The 15,640-nt window shown below is 44.7% G+C and overlaps 1 protein-coding gene across 3 annotated transcripts in view; it reads right to left on the reverse strand.

The window, feature by feature from the left end:
• Positions 1-15,640, reverse strand: part of LOC124118200 (dynein axonemal heavy chain 12-like) — a 111,812-nt gene that overhangs the window by 58,219 nt on the left and 37,953 nt on the right. For all 3 annotated transcript variants that reach the window (XM_046480319.2, XM_046480320.2, XM_046480317.2), the window contains 9 exons: positions 12,667-12,943; positions 11,455-11,780; positions 11,227-11,319; positions 10,513-10,905; positions 10,054-10,283; positions 2,794-2,977; positions 2,183-2,407; positions 1,196-1,378; positions 889-1,014 (listed from right to left, as the gene is read on the reverse strand). In XM_046480319.2, the coding sequence (XP_046336275.1) occupies positions 889-1,014; positions 1,196-1,378; positions 2,183-2,407; positions 2,794-2,977; positions 10,054-10,283; positions 10,513-10,905; positions 11,227-11,319; positions 11,455-11,780; positions 12,667-12,943 (2,037 nt within the window). The remainder of the gene's footprint in view (positions 1-888; positions 1,015-1,195; positions 1,379-2,182; positions 2,408-2,793; positions 2,978-10,053; positions 10,284-10,512; positions 10,906-11,226; positions 11,320-11,454; positions 11,781-12,666; positions 12,944-15,640) is intronic.

Raw genomic sequence — 15,640 nt, forward strand, 5'->3', positions numbered from 1 at the left:
AGGATACTTCACGTTATAAGAAACTATTTTAAATCTTAAAATGTTCACTAATTTTGGGAAAAACCCAAAAGAGTGATGAATAGATGAGTGAAAAAATATTGGTTACCCAATGAAAAATGTAATAACCCAATTAAAATAGAAACCCTAGAGTAGAAGCTCAATTGCTCAAAATGTTATCTGGAGCTCTGAATCTTTTAGGTGTGTTAAGTGACGTCTTCAATAGAGTGGTGTTGTGCAAGAGATAAGGAGAAATGTCAGGTACACCACTGTTGTCAAGTCGGATGTTTTGAACATCAAGTACTTTAGGAATAATTTGATGTATGTCCGACATCACTGTACACTGTGGACGATATGTAAACTAACTAACAATACATAATAGGCGACTAACAGGATCGGGTTGTCAGACTTGCTGATGCTCATGATGTCAATCACTGGATTGTCTGGTCAAGACTCGATTATTTACAGACCGCCGTCATATAGCTGGAATATTGCTGAGTGCGGCGTTAAACAACAAACGAAACTAACTAACAACGCCATTTCTCTTAGAGTTTCTGTACAGAGAGAATCCAAATATGGAGGTCAAGACTTTATTAAATGCAATAGCGCTGGCACCAACAGATACCAAAGTGACAGATGCAAATGCTTTAAAGCACGATTGATGTGTAATTTTTGATGCCACTCAAGCGGCTCCTGCACAAACAAAGACTGTTGATAAATCTTGATATTTTCTCTCTTGTAATGGCAATGTGACGATATTATGTTGATTGCATTAATAAAGAATCAAAGTTAAAAAAAAACAAAACAAAAAAAACCCCATTCTATGCTGGTATAGTTTTCATAAATAACTTGGGTGCAAATTCAGTTAGTCCCAAAGTTTCGTTCACTCACCACGAGGTACACTTTGATGTGCTTGTTGTCAGCTGCATCGTCTTTGTTGATGGACCCGTGCATCAACATATCGATGAGATACATCAGAGAACGGACCAGGTTGGCGGGGCTTGTGGGGACATACTCCTGCAAAAAACAATCACTTCATAAAATATTTACTTATCATAACCGATCATAACTAGGTCGATTACAGTCAGAAAGAAAAAGACATTGTAACATCATCTGGACTGATAATAAGAGGTCAACTTGAATCAGTTCTACTTGAGATCATTTCAGATGATGCTCAGGGTTGCAGTTTTCTGCTGACCTTGCAGTGTTTCCTAACAAAGTTGAGGCAAGGGTCCACAAGCCACTCGAACAGGGCATCAACCAGTTCCGCACTCTCCTTCAGCACTTCAGGGAAGGTGTGGATCCAAGACTTGACTATTGGCCTCCAGCCCAGTGTTGTTGGCTCGAGGTACACCATACCGCACCGAGACACCGTGGCAGGCTGCAGGGAACAGTCACAGCATTAGACAGGAGAATTCAAAAGACATTTTTACAGGTACAGAATTTCAATAATGACCATTTTCTGATAAAATTAAAGGAAATGAAAAACAAATGAAGCTCATGTGGTATTGAGCTGTAAGGCATATGATGATAGTCGATAAGACTGCATGCCCTTTTCCAACAAACCCACGACATATGATATTTTAACAATAATGTCAACAAAGATGAAAGACATCAACTTCAAGGTATCTGAATCTGGTATCTCGTGTAGTTTCCGTCAGAGAGGTGGTGTGTAAAAAATATGCATGCTATCATACGTTTAACATGTAACTCTATAGTCTGGGTTTAGTGGCGTCATGTACAATAACATCCTTAGTCTAAGAATCCTTGAAATACATTTCTTAACTTTGGCCTATCAATGTAGTTTGAGCATGGATATGTCTTATCCACTTTCTGATAAAGCGGAGAAGAAAGGCTCTGTTAAATTTCTTTCCATTTACTGAGGACAAAAGGTCAATTTCATACTTAAACGCAAGACATGGCACTGTTAGGATCATTCTAAACTGTATTAAGATTGCATAAAAAAGAAAACTATAAGGTCTTGAGTTTAAAAGAAAACTGCTGGTTTTAGTTCAAAACATATCTTGTCTAGTATGAAATGAAACAGCTGATTTCTTCACTGCTTCTCTGCTGCCTTTCTGCAGATTCACACCAGAACAAGACTGTATTACAAGTACCGTAAAAGGCATCAGTTCACAGTCCACCTCAAATGGATTGTCTCCACCTCCACTAGGCATGAGCTTACCGAGGCCTGCGAGAGATCCATGGTTTCAAAGATGAGACTCATGACAGAAGACATCTGGATGATCTCGCCACTCATGAGACACAGCTTCTTGTTGTCATCCAGAACAGTGTTCATGTTCTCAATCCACAGGGCATCGATGGGGCCATCAAATATGACCCACTTCCTGTCGGGGGTATCCGTGGAGGCAAACTCCCTGAATGTGTTGGCGACCACGCCATCTGTCCACTGGAAATATACAACATCACACATGGGCTCATCTCAAGACAACAGCAATGTCTACAAACCACTGTGATAATAACTCAAAATGAAAACTGCTTTAGCCAGAGAGTGAGTTTAATGTGGTTTGCACAGTATTTCAGTTATATTCCGTTATGAAAGTAGAGATCCAGGAACTGGATACAACTTTGGTGAAATCCTCAAGCACATGTATGGTGCTGACAAACATAGAAACATAATCAAGTTGAACTGGGATTCAAACCCATGATCATAGGTACACAACTAAGGGATGCAACTCCACACAGCAAACTGTAGTCCCTGAGATGAAAGGGTCACATGTGCGCCCTTTAGGTTGTGGAAGAGTATAATAACATCCTAGCTTGCTGCCTGTTTACCTCATGAGAGACGGGATCAAACTGTCCAAACAGCTGGCCCATGGTGATGGATTTTGGGTTGACGATCCTCGTGATGACCCTCTCGAAGTCCTCATGACCTTCCTCACTGAGCTGTGTCATGCCCTCCCCTAACACCTCCAGCACCTTGGACTTGGCGCCAAACGGCTCCCCCACCAACATGAAGCTGAAAAAAATCCACACTTCCTCAATCAAACTAATAATACATATTGTTTTTTTCATATTCTTTAAAACTCCTTAAAACAGTACTGAGAGAGCAGCTGACGCATGTTAAAAAGAATTGGGAACACATCAATAATTTGAACAAACCTCAGAATGACTCAGAATGACAAGAATATGTTTTGAACATTGTACAGTTGGAGCAACCTCACTATTATACAATACTGATGCAACTGCAATAACATATTAAATTAATGCACTGAAAAGTGTATTTCAAGTGAGTGACATGTTTTATACCACAATGGGCCTTATAACAGCTATTCAGCTTGGGCTGCATGTACTCATATCATACATCCTTGGTTGATATGCATGAGCAGCAACCCATGCCATTGTCACACATGGTAACCACCAGGGGCCAGTTGCACAAAGGGATCTTAGCACTAAGGTGATCGTAACTCCCATACTTAAGCATAGACTTAAGATCATTGTTGCGCGAAGCTGACATTCTTTTAATTACTTGGTTTACGGATCCGCCGCTCTTTCAAAGTCAAAATGTTGGACATAAATAAAAATAAAAATGACTCCTTTATTTATTACCGCCGATCTTTACTTTAAAAAATGCAAAAAAAGTTCAAACAAGAAAAGATTTCATTTCCTCCGCGAGTGTAAAGAAAAGGGAGGTCACTTTGATATTTCTCGCTGGGATCCTGCTCTGATGCCATCGATGCATGTGCAAAGTGCAGTGGTGACCAGTTTAACTGTTTCAACACTGAAGGCCGGTACACCGGCCAAGAAGCCACAAGTCACCAGACACTGCAGGGCATTAGACCGGCCAAGTCACATAAAAATGGTATAAAAGTTTATAAACTTACCTGTCATATCATTCATTTATTAAATCTTTCACATTCCGTAATGCCTGAAATACGTATTCCATTTCAATTTATCATTTTTTATCAATATATTGGAAACTTATTCACTATTTCCCGCAATGTTATTGAAAATAAAAAATTTGGACACACACTTCAACAACTGATTCTCATTGAACATGTCAAACAGCAAAATAAAGACGTTTTAAGCAAATCTTTAAATGTATTATAGAAAGTAATAAATAAAATCAAGAAAAATAACTAGAAGTTGTCAAACTTACATAGATCTAAGTTATTATTTCCATCTTTTTGTGCTATCGTGGGTAACATAAGTCATTACATCTCAGCTTTCGTTGCCTTGATTTCTCAGATTGATTCATTGATTAAACAATGTTTCATGCCAAAATATATGAATAAGAAATCTTTATCACAGTTCGTAACTAGCATGATACATCCATGAAGTTCCATATTTTTAATATAGATCACAATTTCCTGCTTAAAACGTTCAGAATAACATGATTTAACCAAAACCTTTCGTCAAAATCGGAAAATTATCATACACGAGGACGGTACCATTGCTGTAATTTGTTTGGCTGCCTTAGGTCACATGCTTAAATTTGACCAATCACGAACCTTGTAGCAGATTTCGGCAAGAAAGCATCACTAGAAACCAATGTTACAGCTACAAAAAGACTCCTATGGATGTTACTATTATCATTAGGTCTGTTAAACAATATAAGCTTATTAATGGATACCCACATGGCAGCCTTTGACGAACGTGTTATTCATACGAAGCTTCGAAATCGGAGGTATTTCCTCATGTTAGTGAGTGGACAGCCACTATTATAGGGAAATGTGTTATGACAGATACTATTTGTAATTCTTTTTAAAATAATTTTCCGATTACGTAAATAATGAAACTAAAAAAGAGTGAGTGAGTTTGGTTTAACGACGCTTATAACAGTATTCAAGTTATATCACGGCGTGTCAGCTTAATGTGGGAGGAAAACTCGAAGTAATGCAGGTCTTAGACGTTTACCACTTCGGTGAAACCCACAAGCACGGTATGGTGCTGACACACCTAGAAACAAAACTGGGGTGAACCGGGATTCGAACCCACAATCAGGTTTCTGGCGTGCCCAAGGGACGCAACGCTGCACATCGAATCGCGGTGCCTTAGACGACTGGGCCACCCATGCCCCTTAAACTAAAAAAAAAGAAAAAGAAATAAGTAAGTGGATTTTATGAAATCTTATATTTGCTGAAATTTTTTACAAACCTGTAGAGGTTATGAATTCTCTGATCAAATCCTCCTTGGGGCACTTATTGCATTTTCCTTGCTCAAGAAAATCTACATGACATAGTTGTAACCATTTTCCTTAATAAAAAATGTTACCATACAAAAAAACTTCGTTTTTGTATGATATACAACCACCCTTATGGGGCCTCACCCTCCACAGCGTGTCACGCCAGGGGAAGCAACTCTCACCCAAATCACTTTCCATATGTCTAATGCTGATGGAATGTGGGGAGGTGGGTGGCCAGGCCCCAAGGAGGATTTCATCAGAGAATTCATAACCCTACAGGTTTGTAAAATTCTCTTTCGGATTAAATCATCATTGGGGCACTTATTACATCAAGATAGACTCCTAAAGATAATCTAGGAAGTGGCATCCGTCAGCAACAAGTGTAATAAATACATCGTATTTTGATTATTTCATTGAATAAACAAGAGTTCAATAAATGGAACCAACCTTATCGTGAGGCACCACCGTCGAGAGGCGGGGGCTAGAGACAGGGCGTGGTCGACCATATACTATGAAATATCCATTATTTGTGGCTGATCATATTCGAGAACTTGAAACTAGCTCGGCTGGCTCCAAATAGCCGCGGAGCAGATCTCCTCAATGGGCAGAGCTGCGGCGTACACTTTTGATGTAGCCACTGCTCTAACCGAATGAGCCTTCAACCTGGTAGGGGGGTTCCTGCCTTGAAGCATGTATGCAGTACAAAAAGTTGACACTTTCCACCTCGAGATAGTTTGTTTGCTCGCAGGTGAGCCAGCCTTCCTACCACCATAACAGCAAAATAGTTGGTTATACTTACGGATACCCTTAGTTCTACTGATATAGGCCTTGAGGGTCCTGCGGACATCCTAGACATGAGCATGTCTTGCAGTGGTCCCAGACGAGGAAGGCTGTGAAAGAGCAGGTAGCTCAATAGGAGCCGTCACGTGGAAGGCGTGTGCGACCTTAGGACTATAAGAGTCCGGCAGCCGAATACTGACCCTGTCCCGGTGGAAGACTGTTAGTTCGGGATCAGCTGACATTGCATGAATGTCGCCTACCCATCTGCCAGACGTTACCGCCACAAGGAACGCCGTCTTCCAGCTCAACAGCTGAAGAGAGAGAGATGACAGTTCCCGAAAGGAAGGACCGGACAGCCAATCAAGAACGATTGACAAGTCCCAAGGGGGACTGATCCGCCGGACAGGCGGTCGGATCCTGTCCACAACTGCTAAAAAGTGCTGCACTAATGGGTGCGCACCCAGAAGTGCCCCGTTGACAGGGACGTGAAAAGCTGCGATAGCTGTAGAGTACCCCCGGACTGTCAATGAGGCCAGGCCGTCATCTAGTCGCGACTGGAGGAACTCAAGCACGGCTACGAGATCTGCAGAAAAGGGATCTGCAATCCCTCTATCGGCACACCAGCGCGCATAGCAGGCCCATCTATCCTCGTACTGAACGTTTGTCGAATCCCTCTGCGAAGCCAGTATTGTGTCTGCAACTCGTGCAGGAATACCGCTCTTCTGGAGGGGATTCCTGACAGTGGCCAAGCCACCCAATGAACTTGGGATTCGGGTGGAGTGCCCCGTTCTGGGATAGGAGGTCCGGTCGTAAAGGTAATAGAACAGAAGTCTGAGCCAGAAACCTGAGTATTACTGGAAACCAACTCTGCGCCGACCAAAGAGGTGCCAGGAGCACAAGCAGTCGCGCAGGCTGAGTGGCTAGCTGAGACAGGACCTTGGAAATCAGAGGTACTGGGGGGAATGCCCACAGAACTCTGTCCGTCCAATCTAGCTGGAAGGCGTCTGGTGTCCCACCGACCTCGGGTCGGGGAGTCAGGAGCAGAACGTTGGTGTCTGGTGATTCACTCCAGACGCAAAAAGATCCACCTGGAACGACCCGTATAACAGGGAGATAATCCCGAATATCCCCAGGTCGAGCCTCCACTCGTGAGGAGCGAGGATCTGGCGAGACAGAGCGTCCGCACGGACGTTGTCCACCCCCGGGAGATAAACAGGTAGCACCCTGATATCGTGAGAGTCGCACCATAGTAGGAACTGCCACGTCTCTTGGAGAAGCGACGGGGACACCGTTCCTCCCTGCTTCTGGATGTAAGTCATCGCCGTTTGGTTGTCCATCTCTAGATGAACCACTTGGCCACGAAGCAGATCCAGGAAGCGTTGGAACACCAACCTGACCGCTCTCAGTTCTAGCACATTGATATGCAGTTTGATCTCCTGCTTGGACCATAGTCCCGAGGCAGTGTGATCGTTCAGAACGCCTCACCAGCCGGAGAGTGACGCGTCTGTTTGAACTGTGAGAGATGGAACGGGAGTGTCGAGGGGGAGCCCCTGGGACAGATTCCCGACCTCGGTCCACCACTGAAGGTGTGTAATGAGCCACTGCGGAGTCTCGAGAACAGTCTCCAGATCTTCCGAGTTCACCCAAAGTCAACGGAGCGCTTGTTGAATGGGTCTCATTCTCAAATAGCCCGGCAAACCACATCCACCGTCGCCTGCATGTTGCCCAGTAACTGGAGCCATATACGAGCAGTGTGTCTTGTGGACAGAAGGAACTGGGAAGTACAACTTCTGACCTTGATTATGGGATCTTGTGAGAGAGATACAAGTCCGCTCACTGTGTTGAAGTTCGCCCCTAAGAAGACAAGATTCTGAGTAGGGCTCAGATCTGACTTCTTGAGATTGACTATCCACCCTAGAGTGATCAGAATGTCTTTCTGACTCAGGGAATGCGATAGAGCTCTTAGTAACCAGTCGTCGAGGTACGGATGGCAGAACCGACCTTTCGACCTTGCCACTTGGGCAGGAATCAACATCAGCTTGGTGAACACCCTCAGGGCCGGTCTCGGATGGTCCATGAGGTCAAGTGGCCTGCCTCGGCTGACGCCGGGCATTCCACAAGACCTCGAAGCTGCGTCCGGCGCCGACAACGGGAAAGGCCCAGCCCGCAGCTCCTCTCGGAGTTGGGAATTGACCTACTTCATCATCGACGCCATCTGTGACTTAAACAAAGCAGAGATGTCTGCCAAAGAGGGTGCAGGAGAGGGTGCAGGTGTGGGAACCTCGGGGACTCTAGAGCCCTCTCCCCCGGCCCTCGGAGAGGGGGCGGAGGAGACTGTTGCAGAAGGCGTATGTTTCGCCTTACTTTTACCCTTTTTAGAGGGGGGGGATGGCCTTTTTAGAGTGTTTTCAGGGTAAAGGCCCTGCAGATGGGGCATGATTGATCCTCAAGCCCCTTTTCAACCAAACACTTCAGGCAGCATTCATGCTTGTCCTGGGTGGGATGTTTAGCCCACATCCCGTACAAAGTTTGAAGGTCTGTAAAAAAGAGGGTAAATTCTGAGTTGGGTTGGGCGGGAAATAGTGTATCAGTGCGATATTAAAGATCGGAAAGATACGTGCATTTAAAATTGTGAAAACAGAAGCAAAGGCGTAATGTAGAATGCGATTTGTAACGCGATACTAATAGCCAATGTCTGTAGTATAATTTTTTAAAACACCAAAGGGGCGTGTTACGCGCTAAGGTGTAAATAACCCGTAAAAAAAAAAAAAAGTAAGTGTAGTTATAATCTAGCACACCACCTTGGGTTTATGTAAAGGAAAACGTGCAGTTCAAATCTGTATGATATAACAAAACCCCAAGCCGTTTTGATGGCCTTGGTGTTACATGTGTCAGACAGCGGAACCACACAATGGACGCCATTATGGTCATTTGAATTCCAATGCACCATACACGTGGCGTTTCTTCTATGAGAATTACAACACTATAACTTTACAATGCGAGGTATTACGCCTTTGCAAGGAAATAAATGTACCATACATACAGTTTGGTCAGTCATGGTGTCTCAGTGTACGATTTCGTTGGTGAAACTTTTTCTTGAAATATCAAACGTCCTGTCAGGCGTATGACATAAAGGAAAGTGATTTGGGTAAGAGTTGCTTCCCCTGGCGTGACGCGCTGTGGAGTGTGAGGCCCCGTAAGGGTAGTCGTATATCATACAAAAACGAAGTTTTTTTGTGTGGTAACATTTTTTATTAAGGAAAATGGTTACAACTATGTTATGTAGATTTTCTTGAGGAAGGAAAATGCAATAAGTGCCCCAAGGAGGATTTAATCTGAAAGAGAATGGGAAACTTTGGCTTCCTTAGTCCCTCATCTGGACGTTATGAATGTGTTAGCTTACATTTTCTTTATTTACAACAAACTTTATTAAGTTGTTAATGAATTATCTAAATAATGTGATACACATAACTTTCATATTCATTAACAATAGGATTAAACAGACCTTTCAAACAGTCTATAGCTAAATATGTAGTAGCAAAGATGTTTTACAAGCAGATAATTTCCATGATAAATGCTGGCTTCATCTATCACACAAGAGTCTCTGGAAACTCGGTGTCCCAGCAGTAAAATCTTCTGGTTGACTGGTGTTGAAAGAATTAATAGTCGCCCATGCTGCCAAAACAGCAGCGTCTTCATGTATTTCACCCATGACATGAATATTGTTATACTGCCATTTGTGCACAAGGTGTGTGCCAGAGATATAATAAAAGGTTCTTGAAAGATTAAGTTGTTTTACTTTTGTTACTCCAGAATATGTTTTTTGTACCTCCCTAACTATTTAGGACAAAAGTCAAGTTTTTAAAAAAAATTGGCCTACCTCACTTTTGAAATGAGTTTGAAATCCGTAAACCAAGAAATATAAAAAGTGTTGCCTAAGATTGGTTTATGCATGTGGGCCCTGTTTCACAAAGGAATCTTTGCCAAGGTGATCGTAACTCCAATACTTTAGCATAGGCTTAAGATCATCATAGTGCTAAGATGCTTTGTGGAACAGGGCCCTGATCCCATGTCCCTCCTACAACGAGCAGGAGGTACGGTGCTACAGGGCACATCTAGGACTGACTCACCCGTGTCTCACTATCATCATCTCGTATGTCTGGATGATCTTCTCCCGGAAGAAGTCCACAAACTGTAGGTTCTTCTTCTCACACTGATACTGCATGGTAGCAAGGAAGAGCTTGTAGTCGGCCTCTGGCAGCTGGAGTCCAGGGAACAAGTCGGAGATGATACCATTGAACAGTGGGATGTCGTGGGATAAGAACTTGGGTAAGTTGACATCAATGATTGATCGCAGAAGCTAAAATAAGAATGACAATGCTATGAGAAGCTGTAATTATGTACCGTACTGTGTCACTGTTGAAAAATGAGGTATAAAAAATGATGACGTCAGGAATAATTGCACAACAAAATCAGTGAAATCTGTATGAAGTGTAATAGATACAACCTTGATAATGAAAAGCTATTGTGGATATTTGCCTGAACAGTTTGTCAACCATTGTTGAATGTTGAGATATACATGGACTTACCAGGATATCTTCATCTTCATCAGGATATTTCAGCTTGAGGTTACCTGCGGCTGACAACACGGCCTTCACAGCTCTCATACCATAGTCGTAGTGAAACTGGGAGGACAGTTGTTCCGAGCACAGTCGGTAGGTGGTCACAATCTTCACAGCCAGATTTCTGGCATCCAGGAAGCCGAAGGAATATAATGAGATCTCAGCAATCATGGCATAGTCTGGCACCATCATGGCCACAGTTCTGAAGAGCACCTTCAAGTTGTCTGGCAGCTCAGAGCGGCCAGCATAGCCAGGGTTCATGGTGATACAAACATAGCAGTTGGGGTTCAAGGCGAGCTCTGTTCCTTCAAACATGAATGTGTCAACCTTGCCCTGGACCGCACGGATAATACACAGGATCTGAGGGAGACAGCAATATATTAAATTCATAGGACGCGATCTGTCATAATGTCATTGCTGAAACTAATATATTCCATATCACAACAGCGATAGAAACTATTTAAGTCCACTATTCCTTATAATGATAACATATAGGTAAACCTTTACTAATGGCAAATTTCTACTAGTCCTTATGATACCTTGACTAATGGGCAGTTTGGCAAGGACTACAGGACTAGTGACAATATCTAACGCTGCACAATTCTTTATCAAAATAAATCCAAATACATAATAACGATAAATAAAACATGACATATAAACATCACCAAAACAATTGCATACCTGCTGTGCAACCACAGACAACACTTCCAGGTCGATACGGTTGAACTCATCAAAACATGCCCATGCTCCTGCTGAGGCAAGACCTTTGAAGAACTGAAATTCACAAACCAGTTCTAAATATATATATACATAATAGTGTAAGTGAAGATAACAATTTTTCTGCGCATCAATTAGGAAACCATTTATGATTATTGAAACTTAGCAGTGAACCTGTGACCAAATATTTACCTTGCCCATAGCAATGTAGTCCAGACCATCGGAGCAGTTGAACACAACACACTGCACAGCCAGAGCCTTTGCCAGATCCTTGGTGGTCTCCGTCTTCCCTGTTCCAGCAGGACCTTCCGGCGCTCCGTTCAGATTGAGATGGAATGCTCCGACCAGTGTTCTGTAGCATCTGTCTGTGAGAGGAGTGATGACAAGGCGGCCGGAGTTGCCAAGGTACTCGTTACAGTATCTGACAGTTGCGTTGGTGATGCGCACCAGCATCTTCTCCTCCTCCCAGTAGTAGCGCAGCTGGGACAACCAGTTGAAGTCATTCTCCGCAGCCACACCTAGCATAAACAATAGTCACAGAGATTAAAGGAACTGCACTGTATAGATATAAATATAATATTTGAGAAACTGAATGTCCTGATTGCATACGATCCTATTTTTATTGTACTCCAAAGAGGCAACAATGTACTGATTGTATTTGGCCATAATATAGTAATTATTAAATCAAATGATTCTCCAAGTACCTTCAGAGAAAAATAAACTTGCTACATGGGTTGCCTTGATGAAATTGTAAATTTTACAATGAATTGTATATTTATAAACTTATCCTATCTCACACTATGCGTCTCTCTTTCTTCTTTGATCCAAAATGGAAAACATGCTAATACAAAGGTTTCCAGCTTTTAAAAAACCCCAGTTCACCTGCATCACCATGGTCACTTCCCAACAATCTGGGTCATGCACGCTCTGTATGCATGTTGACCTATACACACTAACCACGTGATTTCCCCAGCCAACTCATTCTCTTTCTAAAGCTTCATAGACTAAGAGAATTATATGCGGGGATGAACGGGTGCGCATATAACGTGTGAGATAGGATAAGGATTTACAATTTTTTGGGAAATTTACACATTTGCAAACTTATCCTATCTCAAACCATGCATTTATCAAATAGTTGGAAGGTGGGGCGCAATGCCCTAGCCCCAGAAAATAATCGTGTCTGGGCCAGACAATCCAGTGATTGACACAAGCATCGATCCATGCTATTTGGATATGATGACATGCATCAACCAAGTCAGCGAGTCTGACCACCCGATCCCGTTAGTCTCCTCTTACGACAAGTATAGTTGCTTTTTAAGGCAAGCATGGGTTGCTGAAGACCCTATTCTACCCTGGATGTTCACAGGTCCCCAACCTCTGAGTACTTTTATGAGCTCTGAGTACCTTTATTGGACATGTCCAGCACCACGTCCCGAGCATGTACGTCTATAACCACAAGAGCTCCCAGTGTGATTCTCTGCTGCTTGGTCAGTTTGCCTCGGACCAGCGCCACAACATCAGTCAGCTGAATCTGCAATTTCTCCCAGTAGTCCTTGAGCCCCTGCGGTCCTCCCCGGATAGCCTCATGCACCTCACGTGTCCAGTAAACTTGGGATGCACACAAGACCACCTGGCCCGGCCACTCCTTCACCCACTCACAGCGGGGAGAGATCAGGTAGGCCTTGGGAGAGACAAATCAAATTAGTAAAATCTAAATATTTTTTACATTTGTATACTTATCCTGCATTACTCCGTATTGCATTTACTGCTATGTTTGACAGAGAGACGAACTGTGTGAGATCCAGCTGCTGAAGAAAGTTGTCCCAACCAGCCCAGGAGGCAGCGCCCTCTCACAGTCGGCACGTGACCCGGAAGTCATGACGTCACACCAAAAGACATAACTGCTTTAAACATAACATCTGAAACTTCGTGGGGAGGTAGCGTAGCGAAAGGGAGGGAACTTAGACTTCGTAATGCAGGATAAGTATACAAATGTAAAAAATATTTAGATTTTACTAAATTTTTTAACTTATCCTGCATTACTCCGTATTGCATCTTTATCAGACGGCTTGGCCGGTGGGCATACTTGCAGATGTGAACCATATTAAACCCTCGTCAAGGTCCGATGAATCCGCACCACATACAAGTGATGACCGGAACATCTACGACCATTCCTGTCTTCAGGAAACAAGAGTCGATGCAAAAACGAAACGCCCGAATAGGTAACCGAAAAACAATGAGGCGTGTAGCCAAAATATATAACTTACCGAAGAGCGAAAGCGAAACGCAGTAGAACCTAGAGCTAATCTGAGGTGATAAACACCAGAGAGTTCGACGGGCCCCGCTCGGGGAATCGAAGAATCAGCGGCGTCGGCGGCAAAATCTACGACCAATCCCAAGAGCGAATGCGAAACGCAGGAGAGCCCTCTAGGCTGGAGGCAAGGAACACCGGTGAGGTCGACGGGCACCGCTCAGGTACCAGAGAAGCAGCGGCGTTGGCGTCATCCTCATCCTCGGCACCCACACTGGACGAGGGGGGAGGGGACAAGGAATGATCTATCAGGCTGTCCTGGGAGTTGAGTCTTTACGCTGACGTCCCAGTACGGTCCATGATGAACGGCGCCCTGGGTACCGCATTCGAACCGGGCATGGGAGACGTCGAGGGCGTGCTGTACATGGACTCGAGCGGCAGTAGTCAAAACCAGTAGAAACACCCGTCTTCTACTTAAGGTCGAAGAAGGAAGACGAGGGGAGTGGTTCGAAGGGCATTGAAGACCACATTCAGATCCAACGCAGGCGGTCCGAACTTGGTCTTCAGGTCTTCAAGACTGAACGAGCGCAGCCAGGCCCGTAGGTCGGGAATTTTCGTCTTTCTCCGATCGTCCGGGATGGCCAGAACGGAGTAGATGGCGACCAGGTATGTGGGGGTGGTAAGCCCTTCAACCGATGGGTGCTACACAAGTACAGAAGGAACTGATCCAGGATCTGCGGTGACGCTGTCATCGGATCCTGGTGTTTGTCAGAACAAAATGCCTGGAACAAGCATCATTTATCAGCATACAGTCCCCCTGTAGATGGACGGTGGGCTGAAGCAATAGCCTTGGTCGCTCTAGCCGAATAGCCCTTGGCTTTCTGCATGTGTGTCAGGCGTGCAGACGATAACATGCAGGTATGAGGGTGTGGCAACAGACCGTGTGGATGGAGCAGAAGGTTGGACCACACCGGAAGTTCCAGGGGTTGTCTCTGGCTATGTTTCGGAGGTCGATAACCCAACTTCTGGCTGACCAATAAGGCGAGACCAAAGTCAATGGCAGGGGTCGAGTGGCCTGGATCTCTGAAGAACCGTGGGAGGGAGAACCGGAGTCGGAAAAGCGTACGCGCGTAATCCTTCTCAGGAACGATGGAAGGCTTCGACTGCCACAGCGGTCGTATCCGGCACAGGTGGAATGGAAGACGACAGCTGGCCACATTCAGATATGAGGCAAACAGATCTAGGGTTGGGGTGTCGACCGTTTCACATAGTCTGGCCCGAGGCGCCGGAGAGCGTGAGGCGTCCGAGAGCTTGAGGCGCCTGGAACGCCGAAGATGGTGATTCTCGGGGGCGCCAGTCGAGTTTGTGGCGCCGGGAGAGGGGCGAGAACTCTGGGTCCGCAAACACCACACTACGGTGACGTCGTCAGTGGACACGATCAACAGGGCGTGACCGAGAATGCACTGTCAGCAAGTGCCGTCCTGGATAAGCATTTATCTCGAGGCTGTTGCTGTGCCAATGTTGTTGATCTCTGGATCACAGGTGGTCACAATGTGGGCTGGCGTGGGCCACTAGCCACTGACAAGGTGGCAGGGGAGGTAGTCAGCAACAGGGGTCTGCGATTGCGTACCGTCGGTACGATTCGGAAAAAGGTGTGATCGTCTGCGAGCCAACCTCAAGTAGACGAAGTAAACCAGCTTCACAATCGATCGCCGGGGCATCGACGTAACCGGGTAGTAGGAAGTCGAGGCAATATGGCCATTGCACGAAGTAATGAGATCGTTTTCATCCCTGAAGCGGCGTATAAGTACTCCTGTTCTTATATCGAGGTGACGATGGAGGACGACAACACGATATGAGGCAGGTATGCAACAGGGGTCAGTGGGACGGCCGAGGGACTTTAAGTATCAAATCGACACTGTGTCCGGTAGTCAAGGCTGAAGATAGGAAGGTGTTGTAGTCGAAAAGATCAAACCGGACGAAGGAAGGCGATCTTTTCCATCCCTTGAACGCCTATAGGCGCTATCGTTCTTATAGCGAAGGGTTGATGAAACAAGGTTCCTCGTGACAGCCGTGTTGGTAGAGGAGGTCTATTGTTTCCAACATCCGTGCATGGATGGACTGCGA

The sequence above is a fragment of the Haliotis rufescens genome, unplaced genomic scaffold (assembly GCF_023055435.1).
Source record: "Haliotis rufescens isolate VD_foot unplaced genomic scaffold, xgHalRufe1.0.p SCAF_22, whole genome shotgun sequence".
Classification (NCBI taxonomy): Eukaryota; Metazoa; Mollusca; class Gastropoda; order Lepetellida; family Haliotidae; genus Haliotis; species Haliotis rufescens.